The 17,172-nt window shown below is 54.6% G+C and overlaps 2 protein-coding genes across 8 annotated transcripts in view; one reads left to right on the top strand and one right to left on the bottom strand.

Annotated features, from left to right (window-relative positions):
- ELF4 (E74 like ETS transcription factor 4) overlaps window positions 1–5,768 on the top strand; it is a 38,525-nt gene extending 32,757 nt beyond the window's left edge. For 3 of the 5 annotated variants that reach the window (XM_079911443.1, XM_079911441.1, XM_079911442.1), the window contains 4 exons: window positions 603–686; window positions 763–955; window positions 1,640–2,017; window positions 2,858–5,768. In XM_079911443.1, the coding sequence (XP_079767569.1) occupies window positions 603–686; window positions 763–955; window positions 1,640–2,017; window positions 2,858–3,662 (1,460 nt within the window). In that variant the 3' untranslated portion in view covers window positions 3,663–5,768. The remainder of the gene's footprint in view (window positions 1–602; window positions 687–762; window positions 956–1,639; window positions 2,018–2,857) is intronic. The other 2 variants (XM_079911444.1, XM_079911445.1) reach the window with 2 other exon arrangements.
- A 6,726-nt stretch (window positions 5,769–12,494) lies between these two features.
- Window positions 12,495–17,172, bottom strand: part of BCORL1 (BCL6 corepressor like 1) — a 60,380-nt gene continuing 55,702 nt past the window's right edge. For all 3 annotated transcript variants that reach the window (XM_079910903.1, XM_079910902.1, XM_079910904.1), the window contains 2 exons: window positions 16,734–16,887; window positions 12,495–13,399 (listed from right to left, as the gene is read on the bottom strand). In XM_079910903.1, coding sequence (XP_079767029.1) covers window positions 13,117–13,399; window positions 16,734–16,887 — 437 coding nt within the window. In that variant the 3' untranslated portion in view covers window positions 12,495–13,116. The remainder of the gene's footprint in view (window positions 13,400–16,733; window positions 16,888–17,172) is intronic.

Below are 17,172 nucleotides of genomic sequence, written 5' to 3'. Positions count from 1 at the left end.
AAACCCAATGATCCCCGTGGGTTGAATCCTGTACTGAGTGTTCAGACACCAGGCTTGGCCCCCTGGCCAGTCCCTGGCCCTCTGGGGGCCTCTGCCTCAACCCATGCTCTTATCTTCCCTCTCGGAGCTTACGGAGCTGAGACCATGTATGGGAGAGGACTTTGGGCTTTCCCAAGCCCCAGTGTTATTGATTTACTCAGGCGATGGCTGGTCGATACTGCCGTGTCCGTGCGGCAACCAAACCCTGGTGCCACACTTATCCACACCACAGTCACGCCTTTAGGCTGCCTTTTTGTTTCAAAAATTAGGCGAGGCAGATTCTGATCTTCTAAAGGTGGCGCATCGGTAAGCACTCCATTGCCCACACAGGAGCAGTGTTCTGCTCTACCTTTGGGGCCTGAAAATGAGGGCTGGCCATTGGGCAGGTGCGGGCACCTGAAGGCTGTGCCTGTGGAGAGTGACCCCGGGCCTCCCGGGGCCTCTGCCTTGTCTGCCTCATCACCTAACTTGGTGAGCGCTTGGGCCCTCCCTCCCAGGAGCCGCCCTTCAGCGCTCACCCTGGCTGGGCTCAGCCTCACCCTGCTCCCACCATCCCCCCACAGTCCGGAAGACCAAGGGCAACCGCAGTACCTCACCCGTCACTGACCCCAGCATCCCCATTCGGAAGAAATCGAAGGATGGCAAAGGTACGGCGGGGAGGCAGGTGAGGCGGGTAGGGAGCCGGGGGGCCTGGGTGCCCCCTCACCGCCTGCCACTCTGCAGGCAGCACCATCTACCTGTGGGAGTTCCTCCTCGCACTTCTGCAAGACCGGAACACCTGCCCCAAGTACATCAAGTGGACCCAGCGAGAGAAAGGTATCTTCAAGCTGGTGGATTCCAAAGCGGTGTCCAAGCTGTGGGGGAAGCAGAAGAACAAGCCTGACATGAACTATGAGACGATGGGACGGGCACTAAGGTAGGAGCCACTGCCCTGAGGAGTCACCAAGCTCTTCCTTCTGTCCAGGGAGTCCCGTCGCTAAGGGGCCTCCAATTTTCCCTGAAAAGACTGGGCTCTGGGTGATGTGTAAGTGCCTCGCTCCTGTGGCCTGAGTCACCGGGACGCTCTTCCGAGGAGGGAATTCCTGTGACTCTCCCGTTTGCTTGCCCCCCAGCCCATTTCCCAGGTCCCGCCTGGGAGGGACAGTCCCCTTCCTCTTGCATTTCTGTCCTAGCCTTTTTTTCTTTTTAGAGCAGAAAGAGAACTTTAGGGCCCCCCATCCCCAAGAAGGGCTTCCTTCATATTCTGCAAGCTAGGGGTCCAGGAAGATGGGCCTGACTTACCCACGGTCGGTCTCTCAGGTTGGGGGACTGCTGAACCCCCATCGTCCACCCCTCCCATCCTTCACTCACTCCCGTCCTCTGCCCCAAAGCAGGATGGGGGTCAGCATTTGAAATCCCTGCTTGTGGACCCTTTGGGTCATCAGGGGGGAGATATCAGAAATTTCATAAAAGCCTTCCAAGTCCGAGAGTTGGCCCTACCCCTTCCCTTGCCCTTGGGCTCCCGTCTGGCTCCCCGACCAGCCTCCACCTCGTGCGCACCCTGCCCGGGAGGGTGGTGTGTCCCTGGCTCACCCCCCACTTTCTGTCCCGTGTCCCACAGATATTACTACCAAAGAGGCATCCTTGCCAAAGTGGAAGGGCAGAGGCTGGTGTACCAGTTTAAGGAGATGCCCAAGGACCTGGTGGTGATTGAAGATGAGGACGAGAGAAGTGAAGTCCCAGCCACATCCCCTCAGGCCTCCACTCCCTCCACCTCGTCCAGCAGCACCACCCGGCGAGCCAGCTCCAGGGTATCATCCAGAGCTGCCCCGCATGGCAAGGGCGCCACTCCCTGGGAAAAGCCAAAGGTTCAGCACGTTGGTCTACAGCCATCTGCGAGTCTGGAATCGGGACTGTCTCTAGACGAGGAGATCCCCACTACCTCCACGGTGCTTGTCTCTCCACCAGAGAGCCAGGCCAAACGCACCAAAGCTGTGAGGTAAGTGCGCCCAGGCCGTTCCAAGTCTTCCCATAGTACCTCGTGATGGGGAGCGTTTTCAGCTTCTTGCAAAGCTCCGCTCTCTCTCGGGTCTCCTGGGACCCTTGTGGCATCCCTGGGAAGCCAGTGGGACACTTGTTGGTTAAAAGAGGAAAAGTGACTTGCCTGAGGTCACACGCCAATGTAACGGCCAAGCCAGCTGTTGACCTGGGGTGCTTCTCTTGCCAGCTGGGGCTGTTTCTGTTACCCCAGAGTGCTCCCCAAGCAGCCACCGGGAGCCTCTACTCCTGGGCTCGTCCCCCCAAGCCTCCTCCACTCCAGAAAAGAGGCAACATCCTGCCTTCCTCAGGCCCTCCAAGCCCACCAGGAAAGCTCTTGCTACTTCTTGTCCACACTAAGGTGCCTCCAATTTTCCGTGGAAACTTTGGCCTTCGTCTGGTTTATATGTATGTACCTGTCACTACGCTGGTGTGGGCCACAGGGATGCTCTTCTGAAGAGGGACGGCAGTAGAGTGGAGCGGTGACAAACACGAGCTCTGGAGTCAGAAAGCCTTGTGTCCCTGTTACTAGCTGTGTGGTCTAGGGCAAGTTACCTAACCTCTCTGTTCCTGTTTCCTCACACAGTAAAATCAGATTGTTAATCTTATTCGACTCATGGCTGATCGGAAGATTGAGTGAAATCCTGCATGCCAGCCAGTTAGAATGATCCCTGACCTTTACTAAGTGCTCAACAAACGGTAGCCAAAGTGACGACAAAGAAAACGCCTTCAGCTCCGTTCCTCCTGTGCCCTCCTTCTGAGCCTCCTACCTGAACCAAATCTGTTTTCTGTTTCTCCTCAGTACTTCTTCAGTGCCCAGCAACATCCACCTAGGAGTGGCCCCTGTCGGATCAGGCTCGGCCTTGACCCTGCAGACCATCCCGCTGACCACAGTGCTGACCAACGGGCCTCCTGCCAGTACTACTGCTTCAACCCAGCTCGTTCTCCAGAGTGTTCCGCCTGCTTCGACCTTCAAGGACACCTTCACTTTGCAGGCCTCCTTCCCCCTGAACACCAGTTTCCAAGAGAACCAGGTGGCAGCACCAGGGGCTCCGCTGATTCTCAGTAGCCTCCCCCAAATTCTGGCTGGGGGCAACTGTCCGACCAATCCAGCACCACCCTCGGTCACAGGGGCTGGCCCAGCAGGGCCCAGCTCTCAGCCCCCCGGGACTGTGATTGCGGCCTTCATCAGGACTTCCGGTGCCACAGCAGCCCCTGGGGTTAAGGAGGGGCCTCTGAGGCCCTCCTCCTATGTACAGGGCATGATGACTGGGGCCCCCATGGAGGGGCTGCTGGTTCCTGAAGAGACCCTGAGGGAGCTCCTGAGGGATCAGGCTCACCTTCAGCCACTTCCAACCCAGGTAGTTGCAAGGGGTTCCCACAATCCGAGCCTTCTGGGAAACCAGACTTTCTCTCCTCCCAGCCGCCCCACTGTTGGGCTGACCCCGGTGGCTGAACTTGAGCTCTCCTCGGGCTCAGGGTCCCTGTTTACGGCTGAGCCTAGTGTGACCACATCTGGGAGCCTACTGACCAGATCCCCAACCCCAGCCCCCTTCTCCCCATTCAACCCCACTTCCCTCATTAAGATGGAGCCCCATGACATATAAACGGAGGGCTTGGGGGGAAGTGTGACCCACCAGGCAAAGTGGAGCAGCATTTGTATATGGACTTCCTCTAAGAGCCTGACTGAAGGAGTGCACCTGCCCTTATATTTCAGTGGGGGGTCAGTACACCACACCCCCGTGCCCCACCCCTGCCCGGCGTCACCATGGCCAAGACAGGCCCAGTCGGAGCATCCCTGGTGTCAGACCACAGCTTTCAAGAGCACTAGGGGCTATGTTCTTGTCGGGGTAATAGGCTGACTTGGTGACGGAGGGCAGACCTCCTGAGACGTCTGTAGCCAGGGCTGGGGTAGGGGCTTCGTGAGAAGAGTCTTTTTGCCTGACTGTATTTCACCATCTTCTTTCCCTCCACAGAGTACTTACTATCCCGTACGTGAATATCTCTGTATGTATTTGTGTGTACTCGTGGGTCTGTATCTCCATTTCTTTGGTGAGGACGGGGGTGTAGCTGTGAGGTCTTCAAGGGTGTGTGTCTCTCTGTGGGTCAGCCACAGAGATGGGGAGTTTTCTGTTTTAAGGGAAAGCCTTCTCCGGTTCCCTTTGTACAAACCAAGATTCGGTTGTTCTGAACCTATGGGGTACAGGTTGGAGCCGCCACATCTGGAGAGATGTCACAGAGCTGGAGCAGGTCCAGGGGAAGAGACCTTCGATGAGCATGTGTGTTGGGGAAGACGCTTTCTTCCTGGGGTCAGCCTCTTTGCCCACCAGTCATTAGCCAGCAGGCCGGAAACATCAGCTCCCCAGAGCGCTTCGCTGAAGCGCCCCTCCAGGGGCAGACCCAGCCACAACGTCCCCGGGGGGAGGGGGGCTAAATTAGCTGGATGTTTGCGCCAAGGGCTCGGGCTGTAATACCAGCCTTCACGGGCGCCCTGCCCTGCACCCCGAATCCTGGCTTCCCTCTTGATTAATTTTGCCCCTGCCGCTTCCCTGCTGGCAGGCAGGGCCGGGGACAGTCGGATAATCCAGTAGCGGTGTGCTTCGGGCCCACCTCTGTCCCCGCTCGTGCCTACTTGCTGCTCAGCCTACTTTCTACTCCCCTCACAGGTCGGTCCACCCAGCCACTTCCGCGACCGCTGCAGCAGACCACCTCCAGTGGGCCGCGGCCCCTGACCTCCAGCTTTCTCACCTCACCCTGATTCCTCCTCCACGAAGACGGGAGCCAGCAGCTGTGAGCTCCCTGTTCCTCCTGTCTCTCCATGTGCCTTCCTTCCATCTTTCCTCTTTCTGAGAAGGGGTCAGCCAATTTTCTCTTGAAGTCAACCCCTCGGCCTGGGGCCTCCATCCTGTCCCCTGTCTCTTCTGTGAATTCGCTTTCCTCTCTCCGCCACGTTTCAGAGCCAGCCTAAGAGCTCTAATATGTCAGCCTTGGAAACAGTGATATTATCTGGTGAATTTGGTTAATGTGAATCAGTGCCTCAGGACCTTTGCTATGTCCCTGGCACAAAACCAGCCACGTGACCTAACTACCTCCCCTGGTTGCCCTTCTCTCTCCTTCTGGTCACTGCCAAGCCCATTATCGTCCTCTTGTTCTCCCTCTTCTCCCCCCAGGAGGGAAGCATACATGGTTGTGCAGGTGTATTTCTCACACGTCTCCAGCGCTTGGCGTTAACGTGATTTTTTTCTAATAAAATCAGTTTATTATGACCATTTCCTGGTGGCGGAAAGTAAAGCATCTTGAAGGGGGTCACCTTTAAAAGTAATTTTGGCACAAAGGTGCCACGTGGGTTGAGACTGGCCCTGCCCCCCTCACCCCAACCCCATAGAACTCATCATACGAAGGTCTTCTTCACACTTCTTGGCCCCTGTGAGCCCTCACGGCACATGACACTACTTCCCATCCCCTTGGGCACTAGCTGGGCTCATCCGAGTCCTCCGTCACCCTCTCTCTCTGTGCCCGTCGGGCTCCACATCCACCACTTTACATGTGGGTGCCCCCAAGGGCCTCATCCACCCTCCTGGCTCCAGGAGGGCTCTTTGGGTTGGGTCTGGAATCTAGAGCTCCAGCCCTCACTCTTCTCCTCAGCTTGTGGCTCACATTCCTAGCGGTCTGCTGGACAGTTCTACCCGGGTGCCTGTCAGTCCCTCAAAGAGTGCCCCTCTATCAAAAATGGCTATTTGAAAGTCCTCCATACACACAAAACCTTTCGAAACAAAAAGGCCATCATGACTTGCCTGTTTCTCTTAATGCTGCCACCATCTTCCTGACCTAAGCTTGACATTTGAGAGCCAGCTGATGGCTGTGTTCACTTGACCCTGTCCCCGCCCCATTTCCTGAACTCCAGCGCAGTTTGCCATTGTCTCTCAAATCTGGCCGTTCTTCCACATTCCCAGCCTAGCTCAAACTCACTCAGAGCTTAACCCCGTCCCCAGACATATTGGCAGCCCCCCAGGGTGATCCGACTCAGCCCCTCCAATCTGCCAGGGCACCACCTCTGTTCTTCCTCTGCCAGGATGCCTCCAGGTCGGGGTGACACTCAAAATACTTAACCTCCGGGTTTCCCTGGTGGCGCAGTGGTTGAGAGTCCGCCTGCCGATGCAGGGGATCCCAGTCCGGGAGGATCCCACACGCCGCGGAGCGGCTGGGCCCGTGAGCCATGGCCGCTGAGCCTGCGCGTCCGGAGCCTGTGCCACAACGGGAGAGGCCGCAACAGTGAGAGGCCTGCGTACGGCCAAAAAAAAAAAAAAATTAACCTCCAATCTGTTCTGAGCAGCTGGGCATTAACCCTTTATTTTCTGAATCGTGAGGCAGTCCAGGGGTCCTGGAGGAGGTGTGGGGGAGCACTTGAGGGCTCAGGTCAGCCGTTCCAGAAGTATTTTGCGCTTAGCATCAGCTCTGTCTTCAGACAAGTTCCCAAGTCTTCGACCTTCTGGCAAGGCCCTTCACCATCAGGGCCTGACTTCCTCAGTCGGCTCAGCATTGCTTCCCTGACCTGTGTACTGCTCCAGTCAAAGGGGTGGATTGGCTGGCCTTTGAATGTGCCTCTGTTGGAGTTTCCCACCTCTGTGCTTTTGCTTTACTTGCTTCTGCTCAACCGGAATGGTCTTCCCACCCCGCTAGTACCAATTAAGTTGTATCCATCCTTCAAGTCTTGGTTCATGGAAGCTGCCTCCCCAGACCAGTTTTGGCAGTTTTGGCAACCGATTGTGAGCAGCCTGTGACATCTCTATAATAATCACAAACTGTTATTTACATCCTCAATGACCTGAACCTATTTAGTCTCCCCAATTACCTTCTGAGGGGCAGGGGACTGTATCACCCAAAGAGCAGGGCACACTACGAAGAAACTAGTGAGCATCAGCGGACGGTTACTGATTGAGCTGGTGAGAGATGGGGGACCAAAGTTTGAGGTAGGTGACCTCCAACCTCCCCTCTGCACAGGCACTCACCCCAGGTGCTCCACTGCCCAGGGCCTGCCCTCCCTGGCTCAGTGCCCTCATGGTACCCCCACCCCACCCCCCAGCCTTAGCATCCAAGAGTTGTTACTACTTTGAACATCCCCTGCCCCTAAAGAAACTTCCCTGTCCAGTTTCTTTCCTACTCGAAGTGTTAAATTAGCTAATCTGATAAACTAACCTGTGCTGATATAGTTATGGGAGAGGGCTAGAGGAGAGCCTCAGGAGACAGGTTCATTTCAACCAGGGTCACGTGGCAACAACATCCCTGCCTTTGCAATGGTTAATAGAGTCAAGAGACTTGCTCCTCACCCCCAGCAGCTGATGCATTACTCCCTCCTCTGAGCTCCCACAGCACTTTGTATATACCTCTTATTGTAGCACTTAGCACATGGTAGCTCCTTAGCTATGTGTTTATGTATGTTTCCCCTCCGATAGACTGTGAGCTCCTCAAGGACAGGGACTGTGTGTTAGTCACTGATGTATCCCCAGCGCCTAGCACAGTGCCTGGCACACAGTAGGTGCTCAATAAATGTTTATTGAAAGAATGAATGAGTCCTGTTTCTAACCATGGGGATTTCAGCCCTATACTAAGGCAGGCAAGAGGGGCGAGAAAAGGACAACCCATACTTGGGGGCTACCACGGCTCTTTTCCCCTCATATAGCACTGCAGGCACCTGCCTCCCTTGCCCACGTCTGCAGCCACCCCAGGACAGCGACAGCAGGGTCCACAAGGAGACCAAGGCTGCTTCCAGCAATGCCTTGCTGCCACCAGGTGCCCCGAAGACTCTGAACTCCTGCCCTTTTCTGCTGCCCCCTTCCTGGGACAGACTCATCACTATTTCCTCATCCCTGGGTGGGACTGAGTGGTAGAAGCGTCAGGCCCTGTGGGAGGGGCGGAACAAGAAGGTATTCTCACGATCGTAGTATTTCTGACCCCATCATGTATTTTTAAAGAGGCGGTTGCCTCCGGCTCCAAAGCCGCTGGATCCGAGGTGAGTGCGCTCATTCCCCTCCGGCTGCTCCCAGGCCTGGGAGGCCAAGGCGGTCGCAGCCTGTGAGAGCCTCGGCCTTGGCACGCCAGGCGTGCGGCCTGCGTCCAGCAGGTGGCGCTATGGAGCCGGCGCAGGCGGGCGGGTGACCTAGCGGAGCCCGGGAAGGGAGAGGCGGCCAGGGCGGGGCGTGCCGCTCTTGGCGGAGGCGGCCGCGGCCGGCATCTTCCTCTGCCTCTGTCCTGACCCTGCGCCCCAAACTGTCCCTGGGCGGCTCCGGCCCCCACCAAGGCCTTCCATCGCTCACTACCTTGGAACTTTCGCCCCGGCCCCCTCCCCCTCCCCTTCCCCTTTCTAGGGGGAATTCAGCAGTCGAATGAATGCCCTCTCCCCATTGGCCGGTCGCGCCCTGGCCCCGCCCCGCAGCCACCCACCCCCAGCCTCCGGGACTAGCAGGTGAGCACGCGGCGGGCCTGGCCTCCTGCGCCGGCCGCCACTCTCGCACGGGCGGCGGGAGTGAGACCGGGCCGCCGCCCCCAGTCGCGGGGCGCCCGGCCTGGCCACCTCCCCACCGCGGCCTGCGTTTAGCTACACTTGCGCGCACCGCCGCTTTCAACCTTGAAATCGGAGAGTGATCGAGGCACTCGCGACAGCCGTCTGCGCGCGGAGGGCCCCGACCGCCCGCGGCGTGAGCCCGAGTTCCTGGGAGGCGTCCGAGTCCGTTTGCCCAACGCTGCAGCTTAGCAGCCCGCCTCGCCATGGAAACCCGTGGTCTCGGGGAACACGTGGAGCCTGGCCCGCCCTGTTGCGGGGTCCAGAAGGCTCCAGCACTTGGCCCCTCCCCCTGGGAGCTAAGCAGGTCGCCCTTGGGGCGGACCTCATCCTCCGCAAACCACACACGCACTTGTCTTAGCAGCGACGGGACACCGTAAAGCACCCAACAAGCTTCCCCGGCACAGGGTAAAATATGGAAGGGGCAGGAGCTTACCGCCCAATTCCGCCCGCCCCCCCAACCCAAATAGATCGCGGGTCGTCCTTTCTCAGAGGACGGAGACTTGAACAGGGCCTCCCTCTCAACCCTGCACCCCAAAAATGAACATTCTGGTAAGACCATCATTAACTGTAAGCTCGTGACCTCAGCACGTAGGAGGAACTAACTTCAGCTAAACAGCCATGTTTACTCAGTGTGATTCTCTTCCGTCGGCAGTAAATTGAGCCCCATTTGGCAGATGGAGTAATGAAGGCTCGAAAGATTAGGTTCTCTCTCACCCGAAGTCAGCCTAGATGGTAAGTGGTGGGCTGGCTCTTTCCCCTAGGCCGCACTGAAAGGATTAGATCACTTAATAAGAGGCCATCGTCCTCACCCCAGTCCGGACCAGGGATGCAGATTTACCTCCTGCTTTATGGGATTCACAGTCCGTACCTCCTGCTTTGCTCTTCCCACTCTGGCAGAAGGGCAGTGAGAGGACTCCAGAAAAGGTGTGGGGAAGGGAACCCAAAAGCAAGAAAAGAAACTGCTGTTTGGTCCCGCTTTTAACTCATCCCCTTTCTCCAGAGAAATAAAGGGGTGTGCACACCCACACACCCCAAACACCCATGGCTGTCCACGGGTCCCCAAAGGACCATCACCTATTCCTTTGGAGTCATTCGGACTTTGCCCACAGCATGTCCCTCCTGCCCTAAATGGAAATCCTTACAGCATCCCCACGACTCTCCCTTCATCCTTTCTTCTGAATCTCAAGGGATCACCTTTTCCCCTCCCTCTGCCTGTCCTACCTCCAGCACATTTTACCAATGTATTAAAAGAAAACCAAAAAAATACTCTGTCATACCTGGTTTAAAGAGTTCCCATGGTTCCCCATCACCTCAGGCAAAAGTCAAAGCCATACTCCGTGGCATGGCTGGCAGGGCTCCTACACCCTCCTCCCCCACCTGTACCTTCTAGCTCCGGTGACACTGAAGTGGGTTGTAGTTTCCTGCACATACTATCCTTCTTTGTCTCCAAGCCTGTGCTCAGATGTCTCCTTAGTTCAAAGATTCTTCCCTACCACCCCTAATTCCCATTTTCCTACTTGTCAACTAGGCATCACTTCTGAACAACCCTGTGCCCCTGCCCATCCCTCTGAGCTCCCATAGCATCCCTGGCTTAGCTGGATCCTTGCACTCGCCACATGGCCTCAGGTGTTGTTTGGGAACCCGAGGCCTCAGGATCAGAAAGTGGGTAAGTGCAGGCTCACAGATCACTCCTGGGGCTGGCTGGGCTCCTGTCGGCCAGACACACAGACCCCTGGCCTGTACGCTGATACGACTCTCCAGAGACTGCAGCCACAGCGAGAGGTCCTAAGAACATAGCTTAAAAGGGCCTCATCCCAGGCCTGCAGGCATCCCGTTCCCCTCAAACAATAACGGGCTCATTCTGGAGCCAGCAGTCAGAAGGAATTATAGCTTCTACCACTGTTTTTCAGAAGTAGGGAGAAAAGTTGTAAAATCCAGGATGGGCATCTTGCCTCCATAGTAGCAGGGTCTTAGGAAAGCAGAACCACAGAAAAACTGCACTGGTACGGGGGCAGGGGGCACACCGGCATGACAGTGAGGGCAGTGACAAGACCATGAAGTCAGCTGCTGACACCGGTGGCCCAGGGCAGGAAAGAGAGCTGGCAGGCAGGTGATTTCCTTGAGTTAAAGAGCGGCATCCCTCACAGCCACCTAAAAGGTGGTCCCTCCCCGCATCATGCTCCTCCTGTGCAGCGCACGCCCGGGGGGGACCCCACCAACCCCCGCCGCCCCGCGCCAGACCAACGCAGGTGCTCAATTCTCCCCACTGGCCACCCCCGGGATTTGCCCCGGCCTTTCCTTTCCTCTCCAGATCTTGCCCCAGTGACCCAAATGCTCACTGGCCACTCCACCTTGTCCTCATTTGCTGTGCCCATAAGGACCCAAAACTGCAAAGCAGGATCAGGGCTTTCCCCACTGACTTCATGGGGACGCCCACCTTCTGTAACCACGGAAGAGCCAATACGGGGAGGAGAGAAGACAGGAGACAGAAGCCCTGACACAGGTTTTTCAGTATGCAAGTGTTTTTGACTCCACAGCCAGTTGCTTAAAATTAAACATAAAGGGCAGCCAGAATACACACCCAAATGCAAAAAAGTAAAGGCAAACATAAAATAAACCACACAATACCATGACCCCCAACAGAACCAAAAAGTTAAAACCCCAAAAAACCCCTCATCTTTATATATATATATATATATATATATATATATATATACACATATATATATATATATATATATTTTTTTTTTAGAAAGGGAGAACAACTGTTCAAAACCAACTGGGCAGTATGGTGGGGGTGGGGAGCAGTCCTACAGAAGGGGGCCTAGAACTTCCCCCTGGGGACAAAGAACAAACACAATACAAAGAAAATAACCACCAATGCTCCTGCAAGGGTCAGGAGTCTCCAGAGAACAGATTGTCCCATCCTCAAACTGGCTTTTTTTTTTTTGCCTTTTTTTTTGTCCTTTTTTTTTCCATTTTCTTCTTTTGTTGTTGTTGTTTTAGCACCTGTACAATAAAACTGTACCATCTCCAACCAGAGCTGGCCGTAGGGAGGCCCTCCCGCCTTTGGATGGCACACACTCTCTACAAGGATTGTTCGGAAAAATAGCAATCGATAGAAAAATAAGAACAAGAGTGGGAAAGACAACGCCACAGAGGGGGCCGGGACAGAGAAGCAGCCCAAGCACCTCCCCCTCTCTCCACGAACAAACCCAGCGCTGGAAGGGAAGCCTGCTAGGGCCACACACTCAGCCCCAGGTCCCCAGGCAGGAGTGGAGGCCGGCAGGAGACCAGTCTCCTGCCCTCATCTTAGGAAATAGCTGAGGCCTGGGTTCAACATCTGGCAGGCAATCCCAGAGCCCTCTGCAGATTCCAAAGGAGAACAGGTTGGGGGCAGAGGGAGAATGAGGGAGGAGAGAGAGAAGAGAGAGGAAAGTGGTGCTCTGAGTCAGGCAAGGGGGAGAGATGGGGACAAGGGTGGGGAGCCGAGAGGCTCAGTATCCAGGGAGGCCGGGGGCGCAGGGGGGAAAGCTGCAGGAACAAACCCATACTGTGCACTCTGAGGAGGGCAGTGAGGACAGCAAGGAGGGGGCTACCTTATCCTTCAGACCCATTCTCAACTCTCCTCCATAAGAGTCACTCATTAACCCCTTACTCCCATAATCCTCCCCTCCCCAGTAAACACTAATCTCGAGACAGCAGGGCTGCTGCAAAGGGCAGGAGGGTGAAACGGGAAAAACTGGGGGAGGGGTGAGCACCAAAGACTCAGGATTCACCCCCCACCCCCCAGACCTGGGCCAGCACCAGCCACCATCATTAGTCACAGGCCAGTGGCCCCCCCACCCCTCCCCGCCCCCTCCCCAGTGGTGGAAAAAACCCTGGGAGTAACTTTTTCGGAGGGAGGGAACAGCTTCAGAGCTTAATCGAGAAAGACAAAGAAAGGAGGTGAAGAAAGTCCCTCAATACAACAAGTTGTCTCAAATCGTCACAGTGATACAGACTTATCAGAAACCAATGAAACAATACAAATTAAATACTAATAAAATAAATACTATGGAAGACAAAAGAACACAGGGGAACAGAGGGGGCGCTCAGAGATTTGGGCTTTTCTCTTTTCTCCTCCGGACAGGCCGTGGCCACCCAGGGCCCAGGTTTGGTCTTGGTCACACACAAGGAGGCCAGTCCAAGGGACCCTGGCGCCACCTCCCACCACCCCTGGGACCTCTTGTCCTCAGACGTGGAGTTCAACTTTCCACCCCCGTCACCAACCACGACAACAATGACGATGACAGGGAGATGAGAACTAACTGTAACCAAATTAAAAAAAACAAAAAAACAATCCAGTCACTAATGCTGGCATTGATAAGGCGGCTTCTTGTTGGTCCGTATTATTGCCTCTTTCTGCAGTCTGGTGCTCGGTGGGGGAAAGACATGGGAGGTGGGGGAAGGGTGAACTTGGGAGGAGAAAGAAGAAAAGGGAGGGGCTGTTTTCCCGGTCAACTGTTCCAAGGCTGGAACTCCACCTCGGACCCTAGGAGCCGAAGCAGCTCCGCCTCGTACCGCACCAGCTCCACAGTCTCAGAGGAGCCTGGGGCGGAGGTGGCGTCCATGCCTCCAGGCCACTCGGCGGGGGTCAGCAGCTGACTGGAGGCCACCTGCCGGTAGAACTCGGCCTTGGGCAAGGTGGCGATTTCAAAGTGCGGGAACCGAGCCTGAAAGATCCTCGAGGAAAGCTTCAGCCTCTTCAGGACGTCGGTAAAGAGAAACCAGTTGCAGGGCCTAGAAAAGGCAAGAATGGGAGTTAGGGGAGGGGGCCAAGGGGACGGGGCGGCGGGGGTGGGGTGCTGGGAGCAGGTGGGAGGGCTGCCGGTCTGGCCACCCTCCACTAAGCCACAGACCCCATGAGTGTAGCGGAGGTGAATATTTTCTCCTGTCCCCTACATTGGCAGGCCCAGCTTTCAGCTAAATGGCGAGCACTCAACCCATGAGTGGTGACCTCTTCCAAAAACGGGGAGCGGGAGGGAAATGGGCCTTCCAGAACCTAAAACTCTGAGCAGGCTTCCCCAGGCCTTACCCGCACCGTGACCTGGAATTTACCATCTGCTGGGACCAGTTCTGCCCCCAGCGATCCCTGCCAGCCTGTCTGGTTTCCCTTTCCTGTTCTCACTCCTGCTTCCCCTGCCTCCTTGTTCTCCAAGATCTTCCCCGGCAGAGGGGGAGCCGTGGAGAAAGGCCTAAACTGCGGGTAATCCAAAAGGCATTTCTCTTTGGCTCTGGAATGCATTAGACAAGTTTTTTCTCCAGCGGAGCACCATCATTTCTGCAGGGCCGGAGCTCACGTTACAGCTACAGCCAGTCTGACTTTGCTGAGCACACCCGACTGGGCGACAGCCTGGGGGCAGTCAGGAGGGGGGCTGCTAGGCTGGCCCGGGCCAAACGCTTGCTTTGACTAAACCACGAGGAAACGCTGCATCCCCATGTCAGTGGTCCCTGTTTCCAGGGCTGTCCCTCCTCGCCATTCGCCATTCCACTGTCCCACTTCCAGCCTTTACCACTTTTAGCCTGGACTATATTGCATCAGCCTCCTAACTGGTTTCGCTCTGCCAAGAGCCACCCCCCACCCACCCTCACTGGGTCCTCTGTTATTCTTCGTTTCCTAAAAAGAATATCGGACCTTTTCACTCGCTCCCTAAACCACTTTCAATGGATCCCCAGTATCTCCAGCAAAAAACCCTTCAAACTCTTTAGCATGATTATCATGCAAGACCTCATTCAAACACGACCCCATTCGACCCCTTCAGCCCTGTCTCCACCCAATCTCCCTCTCTCTCTCTCTCCCTTTCTCTCTCTCTCTCTCTCTCTCTCACACACACACACACACACATACACACACTGCACACTGTATCCTCATCCCACCAAATACCAGCCATTTGAGGAAGGACTAGCCCTGTTTTCTGAACTTGAATGTCTCAGTGCCTTTGCTCGTGCCACACCCTCCATCCTCCTCTCCTCCCTGGCCCAGTGCAGACTCCCTGTCACCCGTGAAGCCTTCCCCCGATGTAACCGGTTGCTCATCCCATCTTCCACAGTCTCATGGCACTTGGCTTGTACCCTTATTATAATACCTGTAACAGAGCCCATTTCAGAAAGAATATACAAGAAATGTAAACTGTGGTTCTCTCTGTGGCACAGAAATGGGGACTTGGGGTGGACTGGAACTTTTATTTTTCACTGGACACCCTTCTGAACTGTTTGAGTTTTTTACAATAGTAAATCTGCTTAGGAACTCGGTCTTTTATTAGAGTTAATGGTATACTTGTCTGTGTCCTCTATCAGACTGGAGATTCTTTGAAGGCCAGAGCTATATTCTAGCCCTCAGGGTTTGACCTGGTACAACTGCTTAAGACATGTTTCTGGAATTGAATGTTCTGTACAGCACCTAAAACTTCTACCCAGACCCACAGTCCTCATCCCTGAAATGCAGCATTTTTTACAAATGACAATAACCTCTGTCATCTCACACAATCAGGGAATGGGGTGTTCTGGGTTAAGGGAAAGGGACTACAGATGCCAGACACTTGGACATCGCTTTCCAAGAATGGAGGAAAAACCCCCTCAGAACATTAACATTGGTGATCACAATTCAGTCTTGCTTTGATGAGTCAGAAGGCACTTCTGAAAGCCACAGGGCCTCGGAGTCATCATTCTACACACACACACACACACACACACACACACACACACACACACACACACACATTTCTTTAAGAACATAAATGTTCATTCACATCGCGCTGTAGCCGTGTGGAAGGGCAGATTCAGAAGTGGCGCTGGAGGATGTAACATCAGGAAAACCAGCTCTGCTGGTACCAAGCTCTCAACGGAAAACCTGCCTGCCGCCCAGCTTGCTGAGTGGTGCGCGGCCCTCGGTTGCCCCGTGTTCTGTCCGCACCTAAAGCACACTACCCCGGTCCTTTTACTGCCTGGGGCCCAAGATCCTGTTTCAGAGAAGGAGGTGCTGAATACTTTGGAGGAATTAATTAACTGTGCAATACTATATCCCAGAGGCCCAGCCCCGCCCTCAGGGATCAGCTTATGCCCAGAAGAATAAGGACCAAAAGCTCGTGAAACTTGATCCCTACTAGTGTCATCATAGAGGCTATTTTTATTCTTATCAGGCCAGGCGGGAAGGGATGCAAAGAAACTGTGGTCTGGTGGTTAGAGTCGTCAACTGAGGGGCTCCCTCAGAGGGTTCCTAATCCATTGCCCCCTCCTCCCCGTCTATCATGTGCACTTCATGTGCTTTCATTTAAAAAAACATAGGGTCTGATATTTTAAAAATAGGTATCAAAGAAAAAGTATCCTTAAAAGTGTCTGCAAAGGTACTTGAAATACGTGAAGACACCAAGAAGAGGACACTTAATGATGGAGGCCAAGAACGAAAGGACAGTGTATCCTGCATCCTCCTAACCGGTTCAGCCACGGCCCTGCAGGCTGCTGAACTCCCTTCTGAATCATCAAATAAAGGTTAAACTGGGTTCAGTCTAACGCTAAGTATCAAGTATATCCTAGTCTCTGAAAACGGGTGATCCTCGTTATAATATGCACGGTAATCTGAGAGGACAGCAGCCACGCCATCATCTCGCCAACATTAAGGCAATGAGAAACCAGCCTGTGGATTACTTAAGGACCCCGGTGGCCCCATAGCTATGGCAACCATATGTCCCGGCTTTTCCAAGAATCTCAATTTCAAATATTCTGTCTGGCTGTCCCCAGAAACCACAAAAATGTTCCAGAGATTCTAATAGTTCACCAGCCCAAATATCTCCCAGATCATCTCTTACACCCAGGAACAGGGCAAAAATCCTTCAGAGAGTGAATCGAGATTTTGGTTTTGCAAAACACACATAGTCAATGTACCTAGAGCTATTCTGAACATATCTAATCTGGGCTGGAAAGTCAGGCTGGACTTGGTCATATATTATCTTTCCTATGCTCTAGCACTTGTTCTCCAGGTCTCAGCTTCCTCCTGGAGTTCTCCAGCATTCTCAGGGAGGCGGGCCCTGGCCCGGGGTGCTAGTGCTTGGTCCTCATAGATCTCTCACACACTCACCCGCGGGACACTGACACCTGGAGGTTGTAGCAAGGGAGAAGAGGCTTGTCTGAGAGCTCAAACATAAAATCATCCCCATCCACATCATCTCCTTCTTGATCGGAGCTCCCAGGAGGATTATGGAGGAGGTCACAGGCAAACCCATCTTTTTCCTCTGTAAAGACATCATACAGGGAATTAGGACTTAGCTACATGCATTAAGACCAAAGAAAAGAAATGCTCCAACAAGATAAAGAGGTGTGGCGGTGGGTGATCAGACGAACCAGATCCCCAGTCAGGGCCAAGTGTCTCTGATGTCATGGCTCACAGCCTTGGGAGGGCATGTGAAAGTTCTAGCCCCGGGAGGTAGTACTTTGTGGCCAGCGATTCCTTATACTCCTCCACCTTTCAACCGGAAAAAAGCAAGGTGGTGTGAAGGATACACTGCCCAACTGTTGGA

Source organism: Stenella coeruleoalba, assembly GCF_951394435.1.
Source record: "Stenella coeruleoalba genome assembly, chromosome: X".
NCBI lineage: Eukaryota > Metazoa > Chordata > Mammalia > Artiodactyla > Delphinidae > Stenella > Stenella coeruleoalba.
This window is presented reverse-complemented; position numbering and strand designations above follow the sequence as displayed.